Source organism: Aethalodelphis obliquidens, unplaced genomic scaffold (assembly GCF_003676395.1).
Source record: "Aethalodelphis obliquidens isolate GAN/ISIS:26980383/991018 unplaced genomic scaffold, ASM367639v1 scaffold5, whole genome shotgun sequence".
Taxonomy (NCBI): Eukaryota; Metazoa; Chordata; class Mammalia; order Artiodactyla; family Delphinidae; genus Aethalodelphis; species Aethalodelphis obliquidens.
Genome location: NW_020837949.1, coordinates 67,003,152 through 67,028,011, shown reverse-complemented (window position 1 = coordinate 67,028,011; position 24,860 = coordinate 67,003,152). Strand labels below are relative to the sequence as shown.

The window sequence follows — 24,860 nt, the reverse complement described above, 5'->3', positions numbered from 1 at the left end:
AAAATGGGATTTCTTGTTTTATTGGGAGGATTAAATGAGACCATAAACATGAAAGCAATTTTTAAAAAATATGAACATCCTTATATAGGTAGAAGGTATAATTCTGTTCATTTTTCTTGAAATAACTGATGACCCTTTTAATGTGAGTACTATACTCTTATTATAGTTAAACTAAGTCAAACCTCTAATAATCTCTCCATCAAAGATTTTTTTCTTTGTCCTATGACAATTTGAATTAAATTGTCAATTTAAAATGATTACATGTTAGGAAATATGAAGACAAGAGATATCTCAATACTTAAGAATAATAGGACTTTTAAAAATTCTTGATATTAGGTTAAACTTAATAAGTGCCCTGAAGGCAAATGCATCTTTTAAACTAATTATCTGTACTGTGTATTCTATTTAATATTAAAATGATACTGATTAAATAAAATCAATCACATTCCTCTGTAGTCACACCTCACATTTGATTAAATAAAAAATACACACTTCCTGTATTAATTCTGATTAAAAATACATTACATTTAGAATTACACACGTGATAATTTTCAAAAAACTGAAACATTTACTCTGTTCATCCTAGATATTTAAAAATTATACGTGGTAGAATAAAAAAGAAGTATGTAATTTCTGAATTTGTTTTCTTTCAACTTGCTTCTTTTTCTTTTGCCCAGATGCCGTGGTTTTCTTATTGTAACTCAGGGTTAGGCTACTGATGAGCATGTTAATTTAATGTATACTCTTTGCCTACATATCTTGATTGAAAGTGAGCTCATATATATGTTCTTTTCATCCCCCTTATTCTTGGAATGAATTTCTAGTGTTGCTCTCAGACGGCTGAGGATTACTGGAGAAATTCTCAGAGCTGGTGGCTTTCTCTCTTACATATTTATTACTTCTAGTTCCAGCTGAGCCCTTAATTTCGCTTGATCCTGTTACTCATCAGCTGCTTTCCCAATCTCAGAGAAGTAGTGACAAAATCTCTACTATTTTCTTACTTTCTTCATCTTGCTACCTCTCTGCCAATTTCGCTCGCTCTCTCTGTAGATAACTCACATCACCACTACTCTGAGAAAAACGAAGGCTGCAAACATGAATATCTGTAAATTACAGATTCTCTATGAAAGTGGTAGCAACATGGCAGCCAGGCTTCAATTTCATCCCATCGTGTTTCTGTGGGGGATGTCGTAAAGTGGGATTTTCATTATCCAACTTGGCACAGTCTTTGCCTTTTCGTGGCATTGGGCCCATTTGTATTACCTTCTTGGCCCCTGTACATTTTTGCACTTGAAACCCCTGTGAATAAAAACTCAGAACTCTTTTTCCATCATTAGACACTCCCTCAAAATGAACAGATTTGGAAAAGGCTAATACCTGACTATATGAACTTCTGCCTCATCTGAAACATTTTTTTAAGGAACCCCTTTTATCGTTTATTTTCAAATGGTCCCTCTCTGTCTCTCTCTGCTTCTTTTTCCCAGCAACCTAGATGCTTACCTATATTTCTTTATAAGATGTTACGGAAAAACCCAAACAAAGTTTTTGGCCAACCCAATACACACATACACACACACACACACACACACACATACACACACACACACACACACACACACACATACACACACGCGCGCACACACACACATATATTTTATTTCGTTGTAGAAACATTTTTGCACTCTTTTAGGAATAAAAGGATGTATAAAAAATTTAGAAAGGGAGATCAGTTTTTCTCCCAAATTTCATTACAAAAATTCTCAAACAAAATACAGTGAATACAGTATATCCTCAACCTATATGAACTAATTATTATTTTTCAATCATTCTTTATATACATATATGTATATATATGACTATGTATGCATAAATATACATTTTTACAATATACACATAATATATAATAAGTTGGACCTTTTGAAAGTAAATTGCAGGTAGTATGACACAACATCAGCAGGCACATTCTAAGATAAGAACAATTTTCTATACATTTACAATAGTGTTATCACACCTGAAAATATTAACTATTCCATAATATCAGTAGTTATTCTGTCTATATCATATGCCCATAATTAGCTCAAAAATATCCTTTATTGATTGATTTATTATTATTTTTTTTTGGTGGTAGTGGTGGGGTGGATAGGAGCTATGCTATTTGAAGTCCTTGCACTGCAATTGGTTGTTAGTCTGAATCATTTGGTAACTATAGTCTTTTCACTTGGCTTTCTATTGACTTGCTCTGTACAGACATGCACAGTGAGCATTGACGCTTCCCAAGACAGAAAGCATCTGAGACTCATGCCCTAGAAACTGCCTGATGGGCATCTTAGTTTGATTGCTTGAGAGTCCCTGGTCAATGGGATGGGATAGGATAAGGCACTTAATCTGGATTTGAGGAGATCGAATATTTGTATATTATGATAAAGATGAAAGGGCTACATTCATGTCTTTAAATGTTTATTTAGGTCTAAGGTTCAACCAAGAAATAAGAAAGAAAGAAGGCTGACAAAATGCTTTGAGCTGGTCCCGACTGAAGCAAACGCAAACATTTTCCCCACCACCCATTGCCCCAGGTGTTATATAGGCTGACTTGGACTCAGAAATCCAGAATATTACTGACATCAGAAGCTTTCAATGAAAGTTCTACCAAACCTGTTGTCAGTCCATCTGAGAAACAACAGCAATGGCCCTCATAAGGCTTCTCCTGTTAATGGGTTAGTTGACTCGAGTTCATCCTCCCAGACTTCATGATTTTTTTTTTACTAAAAATCTGTTGCTGCAGAATTTTTTACTTATATTATGGAAATATATTCTTTTTTTTTTTTTTTTTTTTTTTTTGCGGTACGCGGGCCTCTCGCTGCTTTGGCCTCTCCCGTTGTGGAAAACAGGCTCCGGACGCGCAGGCTCAGCGGCCATGGCTCACGGGCGCAGTGGCTCCGCAGCATGTGGGATCTTCCCAGACCGGGGCACGAACCTGTGTCCCCTGCATCGGCAGGTGGACTCTTAACTACTGCGCCACCAGGGAAGCCCCTGGAAATATATTCCAAATAGAGTTGTATTCCTGGACACTTTAATTTTATCTAGGGTTGCCCTAGACTTCTCCTTCTGTTCCGCTTTTGGGTACGTTGGATCCTTCTACTCCATATCTGTACAAGCAGCCATGAAGCCTCACATGCAGCTATTTATTCTTTTGTGTTTTGTTGCCTTCCTGGAGTTCTACTGGGTAAGGCAGTAAACTAATAACTGTGCTCTCAGATCTTTCATTCTCATTTTGGGAGTCTCACACACATAGCTTGGTCCAGGAGAGGAAACTCAAATATACTGACTGCTCTCTTCTTTCTAGAGACACACAATGTCTAAGGACTAGCTTCCCATCCAGCTTTCCTACTCCCTGCAACCAAGGAAAATCTTTATCTAGTATTGAGTGTGATTTATCACCTATTCTTCCAAATTTGTGTTTTATGTTATAACGTCCCACAGGACACAGGCTTTTGGAATTTGGTAACCTTTTCTCTGTTTCTTGCCAGAAAAAAACTTTCCCAATGTGACTTAGAAAAGGAAGGGTGGTGGGTAATTGAAGACATGCTGTCATGAAGACTGGTTTTAGTGTATTTAACCTAATCTTTTAATAATTACTCTCAAGTAAAATTTTGCTATTTATTTAATTATCTTTTTATTTTTTACTGCTATTAATGGAATATATATTTTTTATCTCCAGAGTATCACAAAATAAAATCAGCACCATAAGCTGTGTCTACATCAAAAGACACTGAGTATTTGTAGAAAGGGTTGAAAGTTGGACTAGAAAGTGAAATGGTGGGCTGTGTAAATGGGCAACTTAAAAAATTAGTAAGAATGGTTTATGAAGGATAATGGAACTTGGAGATGAGTTCTCATTCCAAAATATGAATGTAATACATCAGTATTATTGTAGAGAGGTCTGTGAAGCTGGCCAAAGATTAGTCTACTTTAAGTATATGAAATTGTATTTTGGATAAGTAATTCTACAGTCTAATCCCCTCTGCATTAGAATGTTCCTCATTTCATGAAAAGATTTTGGTTTATTAATGGAAGTAAGCGGAAAAATTATGACAAGGAAATGTATTTGTAATGTATTCATTTATTTCACACGTGTGTAGTGATATAAGAACCTTCATTGGTACTTGTTTTCAGTATGACTTTTTTTGTTCAGCTTTAATATGAGCTTCTCTTTTTTCAGCAGACTCTGCCCACTTCAGGAGTTTCAGTCCCTGAGGTGCGTAAGCAAAGGTTTTCACACTTGCAATTATAGGTCATTTATACATCTCGTATTGTTATAAAGAACATTTTGGGCTGTATCAGTGACATACTAAAATTAATTTGTAGGCTTTATTTTTTCTCATATTTTGATATTTGAAATTGGGATCTTTGTATTTTCATGTGCGATAGACTTGCAGCCTTTATAATCAACATTTGTGACAAGCATTAGGGAAACAAGAAGATAAATGGCACAAAGTATGCAGGAAAAAATAAAGGTTACTTTGCAGAGTTTTGACCAGTGTATAAGAATAGCATTATTCCTATCTGTCACGTTTAAACCTTGCAGAAAACCCAAACAGTTCACTCCTCTAAGCCATTAAAATGTAGCTTTTTTCAATGATAGAAAATTGAGAAACTCTTGCTCACTTTGAAGTCCTCATCACTTTTAAAAGAGTAGGTCTACATTAATCACTTAGCATATGACATTGCATAGAAAGTCAATGGAATAAAATATAGTCACAAAGTAAATGACTTTGATTTTGAAAATAAATGTAGGCATTGCCGCAACATTTATTTTCAGTAAAGTGTTAACTTTACCTTTTAATTAATTAAGCAAAGCCTCCACATTGTTCTGTGACAATATCCCATTCAATTGCTGTTATCTCTAAAGGATATGCTCAGGTGGTATTCTTTCACCTAAACTTATAATTTGAATCTGCTTGCTTAGAAAATATTACTCGTAATATCTGAATACTATATGAGTATGATTTATTTAGAGGATAACATAATTGCACAAAAATGTAATAACCTCTCTTCCCCCGAAACGTTTTCTAATCAGTGTAGACTGCCTCATTAAAATTTTTTAAAATTTCATTTTGTAACCATAGATATACTTACAAATATACTAGGAGCTATGCTTGAAATATAATGTTTCTACTCTAAGAGAGATGTTAAACTGTTTTTATATTCTTTAAGTCAGTTGATACCATCATTATCATAATTATTATAAAGTAGACGTTAAATTACACACTCAGGTGACAAAGGTATTAGGAAAGTTTATTATTTAGTCTAATTATTTAAGTATCAGAGAATTAACTTTATATGTTAAGATCCTTGAGTTTATTTTTGCCCCTATCATAGCTCATCAAATGATGAACTGAGAGATTTCTCTTTAGACTTGTTAATCTCAAAATATCTCCCACATTTAGTTAAATAATTTGTATTATTATAGATTGAATAAATAGACCAAAAATGCTGTTTTCAAAACATGCTTTTTTTATTTGTCAAGAAAAACTCTTTGTCTGCTGTAAAGGTTTTAAAAGTCTTCCTATACTGTTTTTTGTTTGTTTGCTTGTTTTGTTTTGTTTTGGCAAGCTGTATTGGTTTACATTAACTTAAACTTTCTACCGTGTCTGAAATCATTATATAAGCTTTTTTCAACTACGTTGTGCCAAAAATTTCTTTAAGCACATGTATAGGTATATACATGGGTGACTGTGTGAATACACACACACACACACACACACACACACACACAAGAACCCTTATATACCACCATCAAGAACAATTGCTTTTTGGTTAATTGAACATGTGGTTAAAGTGTATGTAGGGGAACTTATAGAAAAATGTGTATATACCTTAAACATTTTACTTAAAATATGTAAACATATATTCATTGGCTAAACTTTTCACATAGGATCAAGGGCTTTTCTATGTGGATACATCTATTATTTGGAAATGGCATATACCCTTTCTTGCATATAGCACAGCCTTAACACCCTTGATAAGTTTCAATTATCAATTGTTTTAAAGTATAACAAAAGCATTCCTTATTTTGTGAAAAGATATTTGTTTATTAATGAAAGTAATTGCTTTCAATTACTTTCAATTGTTTTAAAGTATAAGAAAAACTCACAGGCATCTGCAAAGCAATTTGAGTGTAAAAAAAAATAAATCTCTGTTTCTATTATTAATTCTCAAATCTTGTAGTCATTGTGTCCAGCCCAACTTAACTGCTCTTCCTACACACACACACACAGACACACACAGACACACACACACACATACACACACACACACACACAATCTTGTTTTATTGTGCCTTTCCAAAGGATGCAAGTAATTTTTCATGGAAATAACTTATTTTACATTCAAAACTCAATAGTTTGAGTGCTAATTAAATTCCACAGTACCAATAATAAAATAAATTCTACTTAGAACTTGAATAAACAGATTGGGGACTACATAGAAATCACTAGGTTAAGCATTTAACTCAACTGGCAGAAAGAGATGATGAGTATGAATATACAAGAGAGCTGCCTCTTGGCTTTTAAGCTTCAGCTTATGGTGGCCATCAATTATTATAGTTTACAAAGGGAATGGAGAGTGAGTAAGGTTGAGGTCCATACACTCACACATAATTTTATAGTGGCCCAACCATATGCTAGTAAACACAGCCCAAATAAATGACTTAGACATGGACCTTCCCATTCCTAAATTTCATTTCTTCCAATCAGGATTTCTTGAACAGAAATCTTGTAAGTGGTTCACACTCAGTATGAAATTATCCTAGGAGAGAATATGCACATCATGTGCAATGTATGAAAACCAGGGCTGTGGATCAAGATATAAATTATACCTTCAGGCTGAGTTGGTGAGTAGTACCTGCAAGTACGTTAAGACTAGGATTGACTCTGTCTAGTTTGTTGTCTTCTATCCTCCTACAAAAGACTCAGATTGGGCTTCCCTGGTGGTGCAGTGGTTGAGAGTCCGCCTGCTGATGCAGGGGACACGGGTTCGTGCCCCGGTCTGGGAAGATCCCACATGTCGTGGAGCGGCTGGGCCCGTGAGCCATGGCTGCTGAGCCTGCGCGTCCGGAGCCTGTGCTCCGCAACGGGAGAGGCCACAACAGTGAGAGGCCCGCGTACTGCAAAAAAAAAAAAAACATAAACAAACAAGAACAAACAAAAAAAGACTCAGATTATCACACCAATTATCCCAAGTTATGGTGACATAGTGGACAAACATATAAACTACTATAAAGTAAATAAAGTACTTCTTCACAACACCTATCTTTACTATAATCCAAGCAGTGTACCTGTGTTAAACTTAATGATAAAACATACCAATTTTTTTATATTTTAAAAATTACTGCCATTTACTGAGTGCCTAATTTATGCTGGTACCTTCATTGACATTTTCTCAATTTGTCATCACATGAACACTCCCATTTTATAGATTAATTAAATGATGGCTTAGAGATAGTAAATAACATTCCCAAGTCTTTACAGAGACAGAGCTAGAATTCGGCCTCCAAGCACATATTTTTGTCTCTGCCCAAAGTAATTTTTGTTTTTGTTTTTGAATAAGTACTTATTTAACTGATTAAAAAGAAATGGAAATCTTTATATCATTTATTATAGTTATGTTTAAAACTTTATAAGAGTATTTCTAAAAACCAAGACTGCTACTCAGCCATGTCTTGCTGCAACTTCTAAGGATTTCTAGTAGATTTAAAGCCTTTGCCATTTTTGAAATGAATTAATGCTTCTCAGCAGGAAAATGTTCAAATCCCATAATAAGGTTATGATAATTAAAGGTGCAACTGTCATTAAGTTCGTTTCTTGGAGCTCATAACTTGTATAAGCCCAGATGAACATGGTAACACTCCTGCTTCAGGAAGATCTTTTATATTGTGAATATCCATGTGTTCCTCAGGTTAAAATTCTAGGGTTCCTGGGAAATTCTTGGGGCCTAGATCCAGTGGCTGAATGGGCTAAGTCTCCATTTGGGCAAGCGGTGCAGTAGCAGAGAAAGCAAGTTCCAGGGTTCCAGTAAAGGATGCTCTTGGCAGCCAAGCACCGCCTACCCCCACCCTTTGTGGCTTTGTACCAATAGCGGTGCTTTGCTGCTGCCTGTCTCTCATGCTGAGGTTGGACAAAAAGAAGAAAACCCTGTGCTTGAGGTAATCATCACTTGCTGCTTGTCGTTTGTGAGTGATCGATAACAGCAGGCTTAAGTATTGTGGTAAGCATCGCTTTTGTGAAAGCAGTTTTCAGCAACTTACAGATACTCTACTTCTGAGAATCAGCATGATATAGAAAAAGACTTATTTTAGAGCACATATTTAAAGTGACATCTTTTTATTTCATTTATTTCATCTTTCTGTTTTCTGTGAATGGCCTTTCAGCTTTTCTTCTCTGTTCATTATGATGATTATTCTTTTGGAATTCTAATACAATATATTCCCCAGTTTAGATCTGTTGCTCTACTTGTAGTCTAAGGATCACAAAACATTGAATTCTATATTTTAAATGTCTGCATAGCAAACACAAATGGTTGATATTTGAAAATGCTGAAATATCAATAACTGTATTTTATATTTTGTTGTTATATGTTCTATATTCTTTCATGATTTTTTTGTTAGAGTACCCCTTTTCAGTGTTTGAATAATTTCTATTGATTAAAGCAATCATTTTCCAACTCTTTATTTATTTATTTTTTTGTGGTACGTGGGCCTCTCCCGTTGGGGAGCACAGGCTCCGGATGCGCAGGCTCAGCGGCCATGGCTCACGGGCCCAGCCGCTCCGCGGCGTGTGGGATCTTCCCAGACCGGGACACGAACCCGTGTCCCCTGCATTGGCAGGCGGACTCTCAACCACTGTGCCACCAGGGAAGCCCACTCTTTATATTTGGGATAATTTATCTAGCAGAATAAAATTTGCCTTAATTATAACAAAGTAATTTATTTTGTGATTTAGAGCCCAAAAACTTAAAAAAAAAAAAAAAAAAAGAACTGACGGTGAAGTGATAAGCACTGCCCCTATTATTAGAGAGCAATTTTATCCTGAATAAAGGTGCAGAATAATGCTGGTGAGTTCTTCCTGAAACTTTTCAGTAACTTCAACATAGGAAGTGACTTTCTTAAATATCATCATAGAACTCAGTCAGTCAGGGTGAATTAACCCCCCGAAGAGGCCAGTGAAATTTTTGTGAACATCAGATTTTTCAAAGATGCAATTACTTCACCCTTCCTGTCCCTCATATAAAAGAGGAAAGAAGTAAAGATTTTCTTAGTGGAAATAGGAAAAAGTATCCAACTACCCTCCTGTTAGCTTATGCTGCTTAAGTAGAATACAGTGAATAGTTCAGAGAGACTTCCATACAATTTGGAAATAAACCTAAAACAAATGAGTATAATAAAAAGAAAACCATGGGAAAAATTAAATGATTATGAGTTTCTCCTGTTTTTAAATTGTCAGCCTTGATTAATTCCACAAATTCTACCCACTAAGCATATTTCCCTCAAAGAAACCACTTGCTTTTCTTGATTGTGTGCGTGTGTATGTGTGGGTGTGTGTTTAAACAAATGTAAGTTTTAGTATTATCCAGATTATATAATAAAATTCACCTGCCAATGGGTAGACTGAAGATTTTTTTATTAACTTGTTATATACCTCTTATGAGTCTAGATTTCAAAAAGAAAATCTTATCAATTGAAAACACAATTTAGAGTTTTAAAATTTCTTTTTATATTTCAGTTGCTACAGTTGCTACTAGAAAGCATTAGTTTAGTTTAATCCACAATTTATTCAGAGGGTTGAGTCCCTGGAGAGACATGAAACCACTTAATCAACTGCTAACTGTTAGCTGGAGATTCTCACCACACAGGATTCTCCCTAGCTATATGCATAGCTAAGAATAAAATAATAGTAATAGATAATTTGGTAACTCTTTACAGACATATACTTACATGTCTTAAATTTCCAGAATTACATTTATAAATAGTCTGGTCACAAATACCAAGTTCCAATGTGGCTAAAATTTTATTTTAGTTCTTATAACCTAAGCATTTAGGAATTTAATACTAAATAATAATTGTTGGATTACATGGCAGAATATAAGACATATAAGATAAGTTATAACTTTCACAATATAGATTTTTATAGAACATTGTTCCCATGTTTTATTTACCTGCATGCTAGAACCCGGAAAAAATTATTCCCATACCCACCAACAGTGTTACATGCTTGCACTCAGCACAAGCTGCTATGGATTTTCTAATATAAACATTGAGCTTTACTTATTTAAACATATGCCGGTTGTAACTAGTGGATATTTTCCTATATATGTATTTGGAAATATAACAAGCATTTTGCATAATGGTGACATTGATGAGCACCCTAATGGAAGAACCATACCTATTTTACATAATTCACAATAACTTTCATTTATTGAGCACATACACTAATATAGGCACAATATTAGAACTTTATACATTTTCTGTCAAGCCATACACAACTTTGAGAAATAGGTATTACTAACTCCATTTTGAATAAGAGTATGTTCTCTAAGTCTACATAGTATTTAAGTAGCAGAGATGGGATTCCACTTGGGATGTCTGATTCCAAACCTCATCCTATAATTCACTCATTTATGCATTATACCCTTAACTATCTATGGACAAAATGTTATTTGCAAGCTTAGAAAAAATGATCTATTTTTTAAAATATCAATATTTTTGCCAGAAATTATGCTTATATGAAAGTACATCATTTTCCAAAGAATTTGAATTTCAGGAATCCTATTACACCATCCATTTTCAGCCACACAAAAAATATATTCAGTATTTTTGCACCATGAAATTGCAAGGACTATAAAAGGACTACACTGATTAGCATTTATTTTGGTCTGAGACGTTTTCTGTTCCATCTGGCCCTAATATATTTAAAAAGAGCTTTACTTTTAAAATATTTCCACTTAAAATATTTTCCTAAATTACAGTAATTGAAAAGTAATCGACAAGATATATGTAAATATAGGAACAGAAATGTATATATATCTGAATAAGTGATAGGAAATACGTGGCACTCAAACTTTTAAGCACACATGGCAGACATTGCTAATTGATCAGGACAGTTTTTCACAACAAACCTAGACATGCCCCAGGAGTCCTTCTCAACACAATATTTCAGGCACTTTAAATGTTTTGATTTTTTAGTGTTAAGATTAATTTATTTCCGCATTCATTTATGGGGATTTTATCAGGCACTGATCTAGGATCTGATGTGAAACAGTGCACGCGCGCGCGCACACACACACACACACACACACACACACACACACACAGGAATAGAGTAGCCTGTCTTACATTTGACCAGGAGCAAGAACAGTCCAGCAGAGTTCAGAGTGGTTACAAGATCCCTGTTTTAAGAGCACAAATGTGATCAAGAAACAAAGGTGAGGTAGTTGTAGCTGGAGTGGAGTAAAAAGGGATAAGTGTGGCTGTTAAATAGAAAATTGACTGTAGGGAGACAAAAGATGGACGCTGATTGGTCCATTAAGGTGATGGCTATGATAATTAAGGCAAATAACGGGTGCTTAAACCATGTGATGATGCATGTGGTGAATAATCGTCCAGTTTGGGATTTATTTTTAAGGTGGGTAGGCAAGTCTTCATTATCAAAGTGAAATTGAAAGCCTTGGTTTTAAATGAAGTTACCTAGGGAGTGAGTATAGATTGTGGAGATGAGCAGTCCAAGGGAGAGGTCAAGTGTTAAACGTTACAGATTATAAAACTGGAGGAGAAATCAACAAAAAAGACTATGAGGGAGCAGTTAGTCAAGTAAGAGGAGAGCTAAGAGAAAGAAGTGTCCCAGAACCCAGTTGAGGCATGTTTTCTAGAGGGTAGATGTCAATTCTGTCAAACTGTGTTTAAAAATTGAGAAGGTGAAGACTGACCAACAGGTGAGGCGCAAATGAGCAGGTCATTGGTGATTTTAATAAAAGCTGATTTAGTGGATTAATGGTGATAAAAGTTTATTGGGTTGTGTTGAAAAGAGTGAAAAGAGAGGAAATAGAAACAGGAAGAATACCACTATAAAAAAATTTTCTATTATGGTGAACGTAGCAATTAGCTGGGATGGAATGTGTGTTTTAAGTTATGTGCCATTCTTGATAATCAATAGTAGCTTAAGGGTCCATCATGTATTCATTTTCAATATTGCATGTATTTATAAGCAATATTTTCAGTGCTCAGTACCAAATCCTTTACATTACAATCCTGTATTATCTGCACCATTGTTTTTGAAAATGATTAGCTTTAGTGTTCTTTAATAATTTTTAACAGAGTCATAATTGGGTACGTAGAGATAATACAGTTTGGTTTTCTTTCACATCCTTTCTTTAACTGATATTTTGATCATACATCTATCATATATTTTGAGCCAGTAGAAAACATTAGCTTTCATATTATTCACTAGAAACTCCAAATTTGGAACCTGGGCCCAAGTTTGTAGCCATGAAATTCTTCTCTATGTTGCCCATTGTAGTGAAACAATTCAGTATTTTTATAAAAGATTTTTTCCTTACAGGAAAGACAAGCAACAGTGAAAAAGGAAAAGGGTGGTTTCCAGCTGTCAAACAAAGTGATTGACAAGAACAAAATGCAAAGAGCCAACTCTGTTACTGTGGATGGACAAGGCCTACAGGTATGATTTTTTTTAATCCAAATGTTTGTAGCTTTCATATTTGTTACTTCCATGCTCTTAGAAGGGCATATGTCCAGCTATCAACACGTTTATTTAATGTGCAGATTTGTTCAGTTGACAATTTCAGAAACATTTTTATTAATTTATCAAGATGTCAGTTTTATAGTTGATTGACAGAGTGACATTCTGATTGGATTAATCATTTATGATGTTATCTCCATTTAAACTCAACTTGGTAAGAGATATTGTGTCAGTCTGAAGTTTTGGCAAATTATTACTACATATATACCTTTATTATATACATATGCATTATTTATTTCTATGTATATGTTCTCCGCACATATTATATCTATTTGGAAGTGATTTTGACTCACAAAATGTCTTCAGAAAATAATAAAATGAACTCTACTTGTGTGGAATTTTTTTCTAAATCAATAATAAAAATAAAGAATCTGGGCTTCCCTGGTGGCACAGTGGTTAAGAATCCACCTGCCAATGCAGGGGACATGGGTTCGAGCCCTGGTCTGGGAATATCCCACATGCCTTGGAGCAACTAAGCCCATGTGCCACAATTACTGAGCCTGCGCTCTAGAGCCCGCGAGCCACAACTAGTGAGCCCGCGAGCCACAACTAGTGAGCCCGAGTGCCACAACTACTGAGCCCGAGTGCCACAACTACTGAAGTCCACACACCTAGAGCCCATGCTCCACAACGAAGAGTAGCCCCCGCTCACCACAGCTAGAGAAAGCCCGCACGCAGCAACGAAGACCCAACACAGCCATAAATAAATTAATCTTACAAAAAAGAAAGTTTATTTAATAAAATCTATTATAATTTATCCATATCTTCCAATATTTTAAGTTGAAATTAAAACTCCATGTATATTTCTAGTTTAAATTAACACAGGTAGCTCAAAATCATGTTTTGAGTACTTTAAAACCTCTAAATTACCCCTAGGGTCTCTGACATCAAAAGTAACATTTCTTTCCATCTGTATTTTAAGACATCCTACAGATTGAGTCTATTGTAATTATTTGCCTCTGTTTCTCAGTCAAACATGAGCACAATCAAAGAATTTGGCTTAATCTATGGATTAAGTTCTTTTGTTTTGTTTTCCTACCTATACGTTTCTCTCTTCCGATTTTTAATTCCTTTCCTTAAGAATAGGCTTCAAGTTTCATGTTCTCCAAGAAAATTTACCAACCTCTTACCGCACAAAGATATACTATGTCACATAGTTGTGTTCAGTATACATGATTTTATATCTTTTTTCATTTATTATTTTATTTGTGATTCTGTGGGTTATTATGTCTTTTATATTTCTTAATTTACAAGCACAGTTGAGAGCACACAGTAGTTGCCTAAATGCTTGCTTCTTCATTGTTTTGAATATCTCATTGAAAATTTAATAATTATTGCTTAAATATTGATAACCAGTTTACTGCTTTGTTTTGACATAATAAAACACATTGAGATTAGAATATTGTTCATGAATTATTAAACTCAAATGTAAAAAGAGGAAATTGGGAACAATAAATTTATTTACATTGGTTAGAGAGTATAGAAGTTAATTATCGAAAGAGAAAATCAGTGTCCACACCTTTTGAAAGGCATACTTGGGTGTTAAGCGATCTCATTGCAAGCCCCAAATATGAAATCTATTCATAATTTTGATAGCAAAAGCTTTTAGTTTGTTAAGTGATCCTGTGAAATTTTTAGTGGAAAATAATCAACATTTGTAGTTTTAATAAGTCAATTGATAATATCAATTAGTTTAAATCTTTAGTCGCTCTGGGTTCCTGCAATGAAAATAACAAAAGGAAAACCTAATTTTAAAATTCAAGTATATTTTACATATGGCTAGGCACATACTCCTCAACATGGAAGGGAAACACGCATCATTTGTTAAACAGTATATGCTAGGCACTGTGATGATATTTTATGTGTATTAAGTGACACCTCTCAATGAACATATGAGATAATTACGAATTCTTAACTCTCTAACATATGATAAATATTATTATTAGCACTTTAAAAATGAGCATATTGATGTTCTGAAGTCAAATTATTCCTAGGGCCTCACAGTTAGTGAGGTGTGAATGAGGACCATGTGACTCAGAGTTTGTTTTACTCCTAAAATCCCTGTCTCCTTGGTTAACAAATTTTAACAGGTCCAGAAATGCTATATTTCTGACCACCTTGCTCTTCCATGTACTATTACATTCTTGCAAAGTTTGAAATAAAAAGCATGAATGCACTAGAATTATAACTGCTTTAGTCTCAGTTTCCTAAGATTTGTGTAGTTACATCTGACTTCACTCAGACATCAGAACCAAAATTAAATGGTGCATGCGGAGTGTTCTAAAGACTTTAAACTGACATAGCAATATAAGTTGTGTTTTCTTTTTTATTCAAAAAGGATCCAAAATTTTCAATCTTATTACAACTAAATTAGTCACATCAAAAACAATAGGTGATTAACTTTCTCTGTGGATGTGTTTCATTTCTCTAACCAGATAGTAACTTTTCATAGCTTTCTTTGACATATAAAAGTGTCAGGTAGGGCTTCCCTGGTGGCGCAGTTGTTGAGAGTCTGCCTGCCTATGCAGGGGACACAGGTTCATGCCCCAGTCCTGGAGAGGCCACAACAGTGACAGGCCCGCGTACCGCAAAGAAAAAAAAAAAAAAAAAGTGTCAGGTAAAGTTGTCAGTTAGCAAAGGGAAGACATCAGCCCTTATAAAACAGCAGTAAGTAAATACTGTAATCATCATCATTAAAATTTTTTTACTTAAAAAAATATTGGTATATAATCACATGCAGTGGTCTGTTTCACCTCAGCAGAATGGACTAAAATATGATGCACATAGGTATTCACATAATTTGGGAGAAAATATTTAAAAGGTAAGAGAATAAAATTATTGGATAGCCATTTCATACAAAATGGAAAAATAAGTCATTTTTGTTGTGGTAATCAATTTTAAAATAATAAAATGCTTATTCTTTATCATAAAAGGTAAAAAGTTCTTACAGAAAATTAATTCTTTCTGCAAGTTTTAAAAATTATATATATCATAAAAAAGCATTGAGTTGCAGCCCAGTTTGCATATAACTCAGTGACAGAAGAGATTTACACTACTTAAAGACTATTAATCATAGTTAAGCACATTCATCTTACTTCTTTCCAGCTAACCAGCATAATGATCAGGATTATTATTTCTAATTAGAGGAAGTAATAGATCATGTATAACCTTAGGATGAGTCTCATTAATTAACCCCAGTCCTAGGGGACTTCAAATAGAGGTGGTTAGGTACTCCGTCTTTGTCATCGCTCGTACCATAGGTTTACACTTAATACATATGATCAAATGTCATTGAAACTACAATTCCTTAACGTGCAATAGATGTGAAAATACAGATGATTATCCACATGTGAACAAATAAGTAAAAAAACAGAACTGTTGTTTAAACTGTATTAAGCCGACGTTACCGTGTCCCTAATTATTCTTTGAAAAAAGTTTTCAAGCATAAGCATCACTTGCAAACCAAAAAGTCTAGTTTGTAATACTCTTAGCAAAAGATAAAAAGGGGAACTTTTATACTGAAACATCTAAAACTGAACTAGTGTTTTCCCCGCCACAACTGCTTTTCTCTATCCCTACTGTCTTTATTATTTGTAATATCTCATCCTTATAGTTCCCAATACTGTAAACATACATATATGCACTATACAGAAATGTATAGAGTGTGTATAAAATTAACTCCTTTTCTTTGATGATATGTGTGTGTATGCCCACTTGGAGTCCTCAGGCCTGTTGATTCTTATAATCAGCTCTTCACTGTCATTTTAACTCCTAAGTCCAGAATTACTATTCTATACTTTGAGTATATAACAACCTCTAAAATGAGTCCATGTCTCCATCCATATAATGTGCTAGGTTATAAATGGAATGAAAAAAATGGAACTGAATAAGATAAGATGTGTCAGGGCTGAGAGTTGGAGTTGTCTATAATTTTAAGTCAGATAGTGGGATTAGGCCTCATTAAGAAGTGAAGAGTAGGGACATCTCCAAGAACTTTGGCCCATGGAACTGAAATGATGAAGTTGCCATTGACTGAGATGGAAAAGGATCTGGATGAATAAAGTTTGGAACGAAATTTCTGATGCTGTTAGATATCCAAATGGAAATGTCGAGCAGGCAGACAGATATGTGAATCTAGAATTCAGGGGTGAGGACGGTTATGAATTTGGGAGTGAAAGGCGTATCGATGGCACTAAGGGAGAGCATATCTGTAGAAAGGCATGGTTGAACTGGGATCCCAAACCAGTCTGATCCTAAAGTCCTATTCTTCAGTGTTTACTCTATATGATTGAAACTGCCCCTTTATGTGAGTAAATACGATCTCACGTGATTAGCTCTATTCTTTATAGAGGAGAATCCATTCTGTTTGCTCTTGCAGTGTCCTTCACACCTAATTTATAACCATTCTGCAAGATTTCAAGTACCATACATGCTGTAAAATATTCCTGAACACTTTCTCCCACTGTCAGTATTTTCTTTGTTATACTGTATTACCCTATCCTGATGGGTTTTTTTGTTTGTTTGTTTGTTTGTTTTTGCGGTACGCGGGTCTCTCACTGTTGTGGCCTCTCCCATTGCGGAGCACAGGCTCCGGACGCGCAGGCTCAGCGGCCATGGCTCACTGGCCCAGCCGCTCCGCGGCATGTGGGATCTTCCCGGACCGGGGCATGAACCCGTGTCCCCTGCATCGGCAGGCGGACTCTCAACCACTGCGCCACCAGGGAAGCCCCCCGATGTTTTTTTTAAAAACTGTTTTGAGAAGCCCAGGACTCCGTAGAGATGCCTCAAGCACAAGAGTGGGGTGATGGGAAGCTGAGAACAGGTTCAGGGTTCTTTCACACTTCAGACATAGTAATTTGCTTTTCATCTGTTTTATATACTGTTCCACTTGAAATTACTTCAAGTGCTATAAAAATATTTACTTCCAAGATCAAATAGTTTTAGACTAACAGAATTTTTAAAATACTTGTATTTTTGTCTAACTGCTTCCCATCCCGCTAAAGTCTATAACAAAATGCATATGACATTTTAGGATGACAGTACATCACTTTTCAAAATAAATGAGTTTTATATCTTATTTCAGAATTATTGTATGAAAGTAAAAAACCAAAATTTGTCCTGTTAAAGACTATATTAGATACAGTTCAAAAGAGAATTAGTGAACTTGAATATAAAATTGATACATTAGTGCTATCTAATCCTTAGATCCCATTCAAGTTTCACCAGTTGCCTCAATAATGGCTTTTATAACAAAAGCAGTTAGTCCAGAATCGTGTTAAGTTCTCTATTTTGGTGGTCGTGCTATGTTTACATAAGAGAATGTCCTCATATGTAGGCAATCCTAAAACTCAGGGTTCTTTTACTAAGGATGAAGAGGAATATGAGAATTAAGTGACAAATTGCAGTCTCTGTCACTAAGATGCTGCTTCTTATTTCAGGACTATTAGTGAACACAGAAGTTGTTTATTTTTAACTTGTAGATTTGAAAATGGCTATGCAGTACTGTAGGTCTTTGGCTCTCAAATCTAAAAACCGCTGCCTTTGGTCTCCTGGCACCTAAATTTACTCTGCTAGATTGACCTTCTTTTTATAGTACCAAAGTTTAGCAGAATTTAAAAGCTTTTTGAATGAGCATTGAAAACGATGCCGATTTGCCTGAAACCTTGACATTTCTTGTATAAATACCACCATTAAATGATCCCCTAAAACCAGAGTTTTAGTGGGTTTGATATTGAATCACATACTACTCCTTAAATGGAGATTACATTAGGTCAGGTGTTTTAATCTGTTAGAATCATTGTCAGAGGGGTATTCCACAGTCCCTGTTAACTTACAAATAAATATCTAAAGTTTCCAATTTTTATACAGTCTTATTTTACAAGCATAATTTATGTTAAGGGGATATGTGAGGAAAAGTTGGCTAATTTGATTTTATTATTTCCTGTACTTCCGTTTTGGGTTCTTGACTTTTATCACTTGTAGAGTATCATCGTTATCCTAAATTCTTTATCTAGATTCTCTCCTATTTTTCTAATCCATTTGATCTAATTATCCATCTACTCACCCCTAAAAATGACATCTAGGTTTTTATATTTTTATATTTTATATTTTTATATTTTCAGATCCTCTACAGACCATAATATAGTTTAGTGGGATCTTTATTTGTTTGTAATAGTGTTTCCTCAGAACACAATTTTGTGTAGCGTGGTACTGTCCTTTATTTGATAAGTCATAATTATGCCTTTAAACACTTCAATTAATAAATATTTCTGAAAGTTATTCCAAATTATATTTTCAAATGAATATGGAAATTTGCCCAAATGAACTTAATGTAATTTCATGTAATGGTAAACTGAATATTGAATTTTGGGACGATCATCCTAATTAGTATTTGGATTCAGATGTTATGTTTTGCTAAAATATTTTAATTACCTTGAGAATCTCCCCTCTCTTTAAAAATAAAGAATAACAATTCAAATTAAATGCAAAAATCAACTAAAATCCACATTTGTTAGTCTTACTTTTTGCATGTGAAAACTTTAGGAGTTCTATCTGATTTTGTAATAGAATGAGAAGTAAAGGAAACTGAATACTAGTAGTCAGAGGTGTGTTTTGGTGTTTCTTTTAATGGGGGGAGGGGGAAGTCACATTGCAAGTTTATAGCACAGTGTCTTAAGCTAGTAGGTACTTTCTGTCCAGTAGCTGATTGAGCACATGGAGTTCAGGGGTGAAGAGCTGAGGAGTTACTACAGATCCAGCTTGTCCATCTCATCTCCCAACTGAATGAGAGACAAATCAAATTGTAAAGAGGACACATGGGACAAAACCCATGTGTCCTCTTTACAAGAGGAAGTAAAACAGAGTCAGAAAGAATAGATTGTAATGGGAACAAGTTGGATAAGAGTATAAGAATTGAGAATATTTTACTCAACCTTCTCATATAGTGTGAAGATTTCAACAATTTCCCAGTGCCTATACTCATTAGAAAAATGGCATTTCACAAGAATTGGAGGAAAATATGTTGGTAGGGTATTTTAACTTATATTGTTTAAACAAAAGGAAGAACCTGATATGGTAAAATGGTTGTTTTTAGTCTTCTCATTAAATATTTCAGGTACTTTCTAAGGGAAAAATACTAGAGCAATGAAGGACACTTTGACTCTACTTTCAAAAAGTAAATTGATCTAAAACTTTTCAACTTAATATTTAGAGGACTGCATTGGTTGCATATTTTTGTTATTAAAATATTGTTTTATCAAACTATGTTTAGATGGGAGTTACATAGGTATACACTGAATAGGAATACTCTTATTTAAAACAGCTTACCTCTTAACATTGAATTCAAGTAAAATACAAGTGTTCTCCTTTGCCACTCTATCAAAAACAGTTTCTGCCCCCAACTGATGAAGTGCTAGCACCTTACCTGCTTTATTTCTGGTGATACTTTTCACTACAAAATGTATATTTATTTGTTTGTTTCTCTTTTTTGAAAATACTTATTTATTTATTTTTTTGGCTGCATCGGGTTTTAGTTGCAGCATGTGGGATCTTTGCTGTGGCACGCGGGGTCTTTCCCTGCAGCACAGGCTTCTCTCTAGTTGTGGCGCGTGGGCTTCCCCGCAGCATGTGGGATCATAGTTCCCTGACCAGGGATTGAACCCGTGTGCCCTGCATTGGAAGGTGGATTCTTAACCAGTGGACTACTAGGGAAGTTCCTATTTGTTTGTTTCTTGTCTGATTCTCCACCAGAATATAAGCTCCACTAAGACAGGGACTTTTTTTGGTTAAAAGGAGAATGTATAGTGATGAAAGCAGTGCATGGCATATAAGGACACAGTCAATTTAATGGATTCCTGTTTAGCAAGTAGACTGGATTAACTGGCATCTCTTCTCAAGCAGGAAAAGAAAGCATGGAGGAAACATCATATAGATGGGGACTCTGACTGAAAGTGGCCTCAAACCATCTTATTTAGATTCTAGTTTACAAGTGGTTGGGAAGATGGATTCCAAATGTGCTATAAAGCTCTAAAGTAGGGATTGTCTATAAGAGTAGGGCTCACTTATACTTTGATCCCTTTCTTTTCTAATCTTTTCTACCACCATAATCCACTCTATTCTGGATGGTTTACGCACGATCCCACGAATTGTACCTATCGTTTTCATCTCCTAGGTATTGAGAGGTTATTCCCTTTTCATAGCTGCCTTCCCCTCTGCCCTATTCCTACCTAGAAAAATCACCTCTTAGTGGAGTGGGTATTTATTTTGATATATATGGAGTCAAAGCACAGGATTTAATTATGTTGCTAATTAGATCTATCTGTTATCTATCTATCCTCTATCCACATTACAGAACAAAAGAACCATATTCTTGAATTTGCTAATTGGCATTTCACGACTTAGAAATAACGCGGGGGTTCTCTTTATATATAATATAAATAATTTGTCCACATATTCAACTTTTCTTCTAGATCACTCCTGTTCCTGGTACTCATCCACTTTTAGTTTTTGTGAACCCCAAAAGTGGTGGGAAGCAAGGAGAACGGTATGTTTTTAAAAATCACATTTATTTACTATGTTATATATCTGTAAAAAGATAAACTAAATTTATAGTATAAAAACATTTAAAAATATTATACCTCATGGTTCACTAATTTTAATGTGAAATAAGTGTTGCTATCATCTCTATATAACAATGTATATTGGTATGATCTCTCCTTGTTTTTACAGTTGAAATTTTAATATAATAATGGCCTTTTGTAGATATTTTTATTATCATATCTCAGGTGTCTGAATTCTCTCTACCCTGCCTATCACCCCTAGCCATTAACAAAGAGCTTTGCATACAACATGGCTCCATAAATACTGTTGAATGCAAATTGGTTCTCTAAATGGTCAACAAGATGACTTCAGGTAAATGATTGCCCAGTAGTTAGAAACAGAATTTATATCCAGCTTCTAGACAAAATATATTATAATGATTTTCTGCATGTTCACTTGGAGAACATGATACCATATATCCTGGAGAAGCACAGTATATTTAATCAGGATAACAATGAGCTGCATTACCAGGTATCTCAGTATTCATGTGGACAACAAAAAATTTTCCTTTTTGTAAAATTAATGATTAAATCATAATATTTAATAAAAATCTGAAAATCACCACATTGAAGAGTAAATCTTATGTCCTTCTAAGAAGGAGTGCCAGAAACAGAAATGCAGTTGTACCTTTCTTAATAATTTCTAGAACTCTTTACAAATTCCAGCCAAAAAATGAGCAATCAGATAAAAGCACTCACACAGACGCTATGATAATAAAATAGAAATTTACATTGTGGTTTCACCAAATAATGAAATTGAAATGTTTCCATGAATAAGGAATTTTGAAAAGTAATTTCCTTTCCTACCATTTAACTTTCCAGCTTCATTTCAATTAAATGAAGAATGGTCATTTTCCATTCAACAAAATATTATTTCTACTTAAAAAGTTTTCCCTTTTATCATCGTATAGTTATACTTTTAAGTCTGCTAAACAAGACAAGTTATTTTAAATAACTAGTGACTTAATAATATAAAATATTTACAATGCTTTATTAAAGAGAATAGTTGCCTCACTTTTAGGTATATAAATGAATAATGATGCTAAAATTATTTTCTCCTTTCCTACTCACAGTTTGTTAGTTGTATATATTATGGATATCTTGAAAAAGAAGTAAACTCTTCACAAAGCATTAGATGAGACTTAAATTCATGTTGGAAATTAGAAACAAATGAAGTATCAAATGAAAAAAAATATATTTCAAATGGAAACATTCCCCTCAAATTAAGATAACATTAATAATGTAGAATGACCCTTAATTGAATATCTGCCTCCCTCTTCTCCCAGTACATAAAAATAATTTTCTTTAAATTAAAAAATATATATCTACAGATAGATGCACTGAAGTCATCAGTGAATTAAATTTAATGGGGGAGAGGGAGGATATTTGAGTGCTCCTATATGCACACCCACTTACGCTTTGTCCTTTATACATCCACAGGGCCCGTTCAAAGTCAAAAGAATTATAAATATGTTTAAAGGAGATCTATTATTAATGCAGTCATAAATTCTCCTGAATGCATAAGAAGCATCTTTCACAAATAATGGAATTCTATTCAGGGTTTTCCTTTCAAAATATGTAGGTTTTCTTCTTCGATGTATTAGATAAGCAGAAAAAGGTAACAATTATATATTCACACATAGTTTCCCATACCAGTCAACAGGTGTGAAAATGTTCACACATCATTCAGACAGCAACACTTGAGGGAATCCAGTCTCTACTAGGAACTGGGGATGAGACAGAAGACACGGTCATACAGGGAGGCAGACACGTAAACAGATTTACTACAGTAACCCCAAGGCAAAAGCTAAGCTAGGAATGTTTAAAATAAAAGTGCTATGGAAGTTCAGAGGAAGAAATGATTGTCTCTGAAGACTCAGAAGTCTAGCTTTTGAGTTGGTTCTGATATAAGTAGATGTTTGCCAGGTGAAGGAAGAAAAAAGACAGATGTGTGGAAAGAGGTGTGGTGTTTTGGTAGGGAACCAAGAGATATTCAGCGAGGTTGAAGTTTAAGAGGAAGGAGGAGAAAGACGAGACATAAACTATTTTAAATATAATAAAATATTTAATAAGTAACTTGTGGGCTTCCCTGGTGGCGCAGTGGTTGAGAGTCCGCCTGCCAATGCAGGGGACATGGGTTCGTGCCCCTGTCCGGGAAGATCCCATATGCTGCAGAGCGGCTGGGCCCGTGAGCCACGGCCGCTGAGCCTGCGCGTCCGGAGCCTGTGCTCCACAACGGGAGAGGCCACAACAGTGAGAGGCCCGCATACTGCAAAAAAAAAAAAAAGTAACTTGCCACTGACAGGAACTTTTCATCATGGAAACAACATGACTGTACTTAAATAGAAGTACAGAAGAGGGCTGAATAGGCAAGACTTTTACAAAGCTGGTGAGAGAACTTGTAAGGCAGTGAGAATAACCAGGTATGATAGACATTACTCAGTTAGAAGGTGCAGGATTATCCTCGATTTTAGGTGCTGGGGAAAAGGAGGTACTGAGAATGACTCTAAGATCATTCTTGAGATGCTAGGTGATATCATTATTCAAGATCTAGAATGTGAGGGTATTGCACAAGGACGTGGGAGGATACAAGTAGATATTTGGAGAGTTTCAGTACACATAATATGAATATGTTAAGATATATAGTAATATTTTCACATGTATATATAAATCTAATTTGAAAAACCAAATATATTCCTTCACTTTTAATATTTTGTCTCAGAATTCTGATATGGGATGTGTGTGTACTTAGAAACATTTCTGTTGCATTTGTTATGCAAAGATTGAGTTCTTTCAGAAAAAAATGAATTATTTAATATGTGCCTGTAGAAATCGTTTAGCAATTTTGTGATCTAGCTCATCAAGATGATTGTTCATGTGAAATAATTAAGCAGCTAAAGTCACAGTCTTTACTTTCATGCATACAGTGTCCAATCCCATTTTACATATGGGATAAGTAACTTTCATCTCTGTTACATTGGCCCAATAATCTGTAAATTTCCCAAGGATCTATTAAGAGAAGATATTTAACTAATTGTATACTGATATTTTAAAATATTAATTTGAACTCTTATTAGCTAAATAACATTCAAAAGCAGGGTAGAGGGTGTTCTAAACGCATGTGCATATTTAGAATAAAAATATCACTAAATTTTATTTTTTCCTTCCATATTTTCATCTTTATAGAATTTACAGAAAATTCCAATATCTGCTAAATCCTCGTCAGGTTTACAGTCTTGCTGGAAATGGACCAATGCCAGGGTAAGCCTATATATATTATTACCATTAATTCATTTAACACTAATTAATTAAATAAGCAGCCAGACAAACGTAGAAGTAATTTTATTCAAATACAGCAGCCAGATTAGTATACAAAACAACGTTGAATATCAGCTACATAAGAGAAACTGACGCAGGTGCTGTTTTTCAAAATGGCCTGTTTCAATAAGATTTT

The 24,860-nt window shown here is 34.7% G+C and overlaps 1 protein-coding gene across 6 annotated transcripts in view; it reads left to right on the top strand.

Moving 5' to 3' along the window:
* Positions 1-24,860, top strand: part of DGKB (diacylglycerol kinase beta) — a 704,177-nt gene that overhangs the window by 244,334 nt on the left and 434,983 nt on the right. For 2 of the 6 annotated variants that reach the window (XM_027102571.1, XM_027102574.1), the window contains 4 exons: positions 4,223-4,255; positions 12,612-12,728; positions 21,278-21,351; positions 24,593-24,667. In XM_027102571.1, the coding sequence (XP_026958372.1) occupies positions 4,223-4,255; positions 12,612-12,728; positions 21,278-21,351; positions 24,593-24,667 (299 nt within the window). Of the gene's footprint in view, positions 1-4,219; positions 4,256-12,611; positions 12,729-21,277; positions 21,352-24,592; positions 24,668-24,860 lie in introns of all 6 variants that reach the window. The other 4 variants (XM_027102570.1, XM_027102573.1, XM_027102569.1 and 1 more) reach the window with 2 other exon arrangements.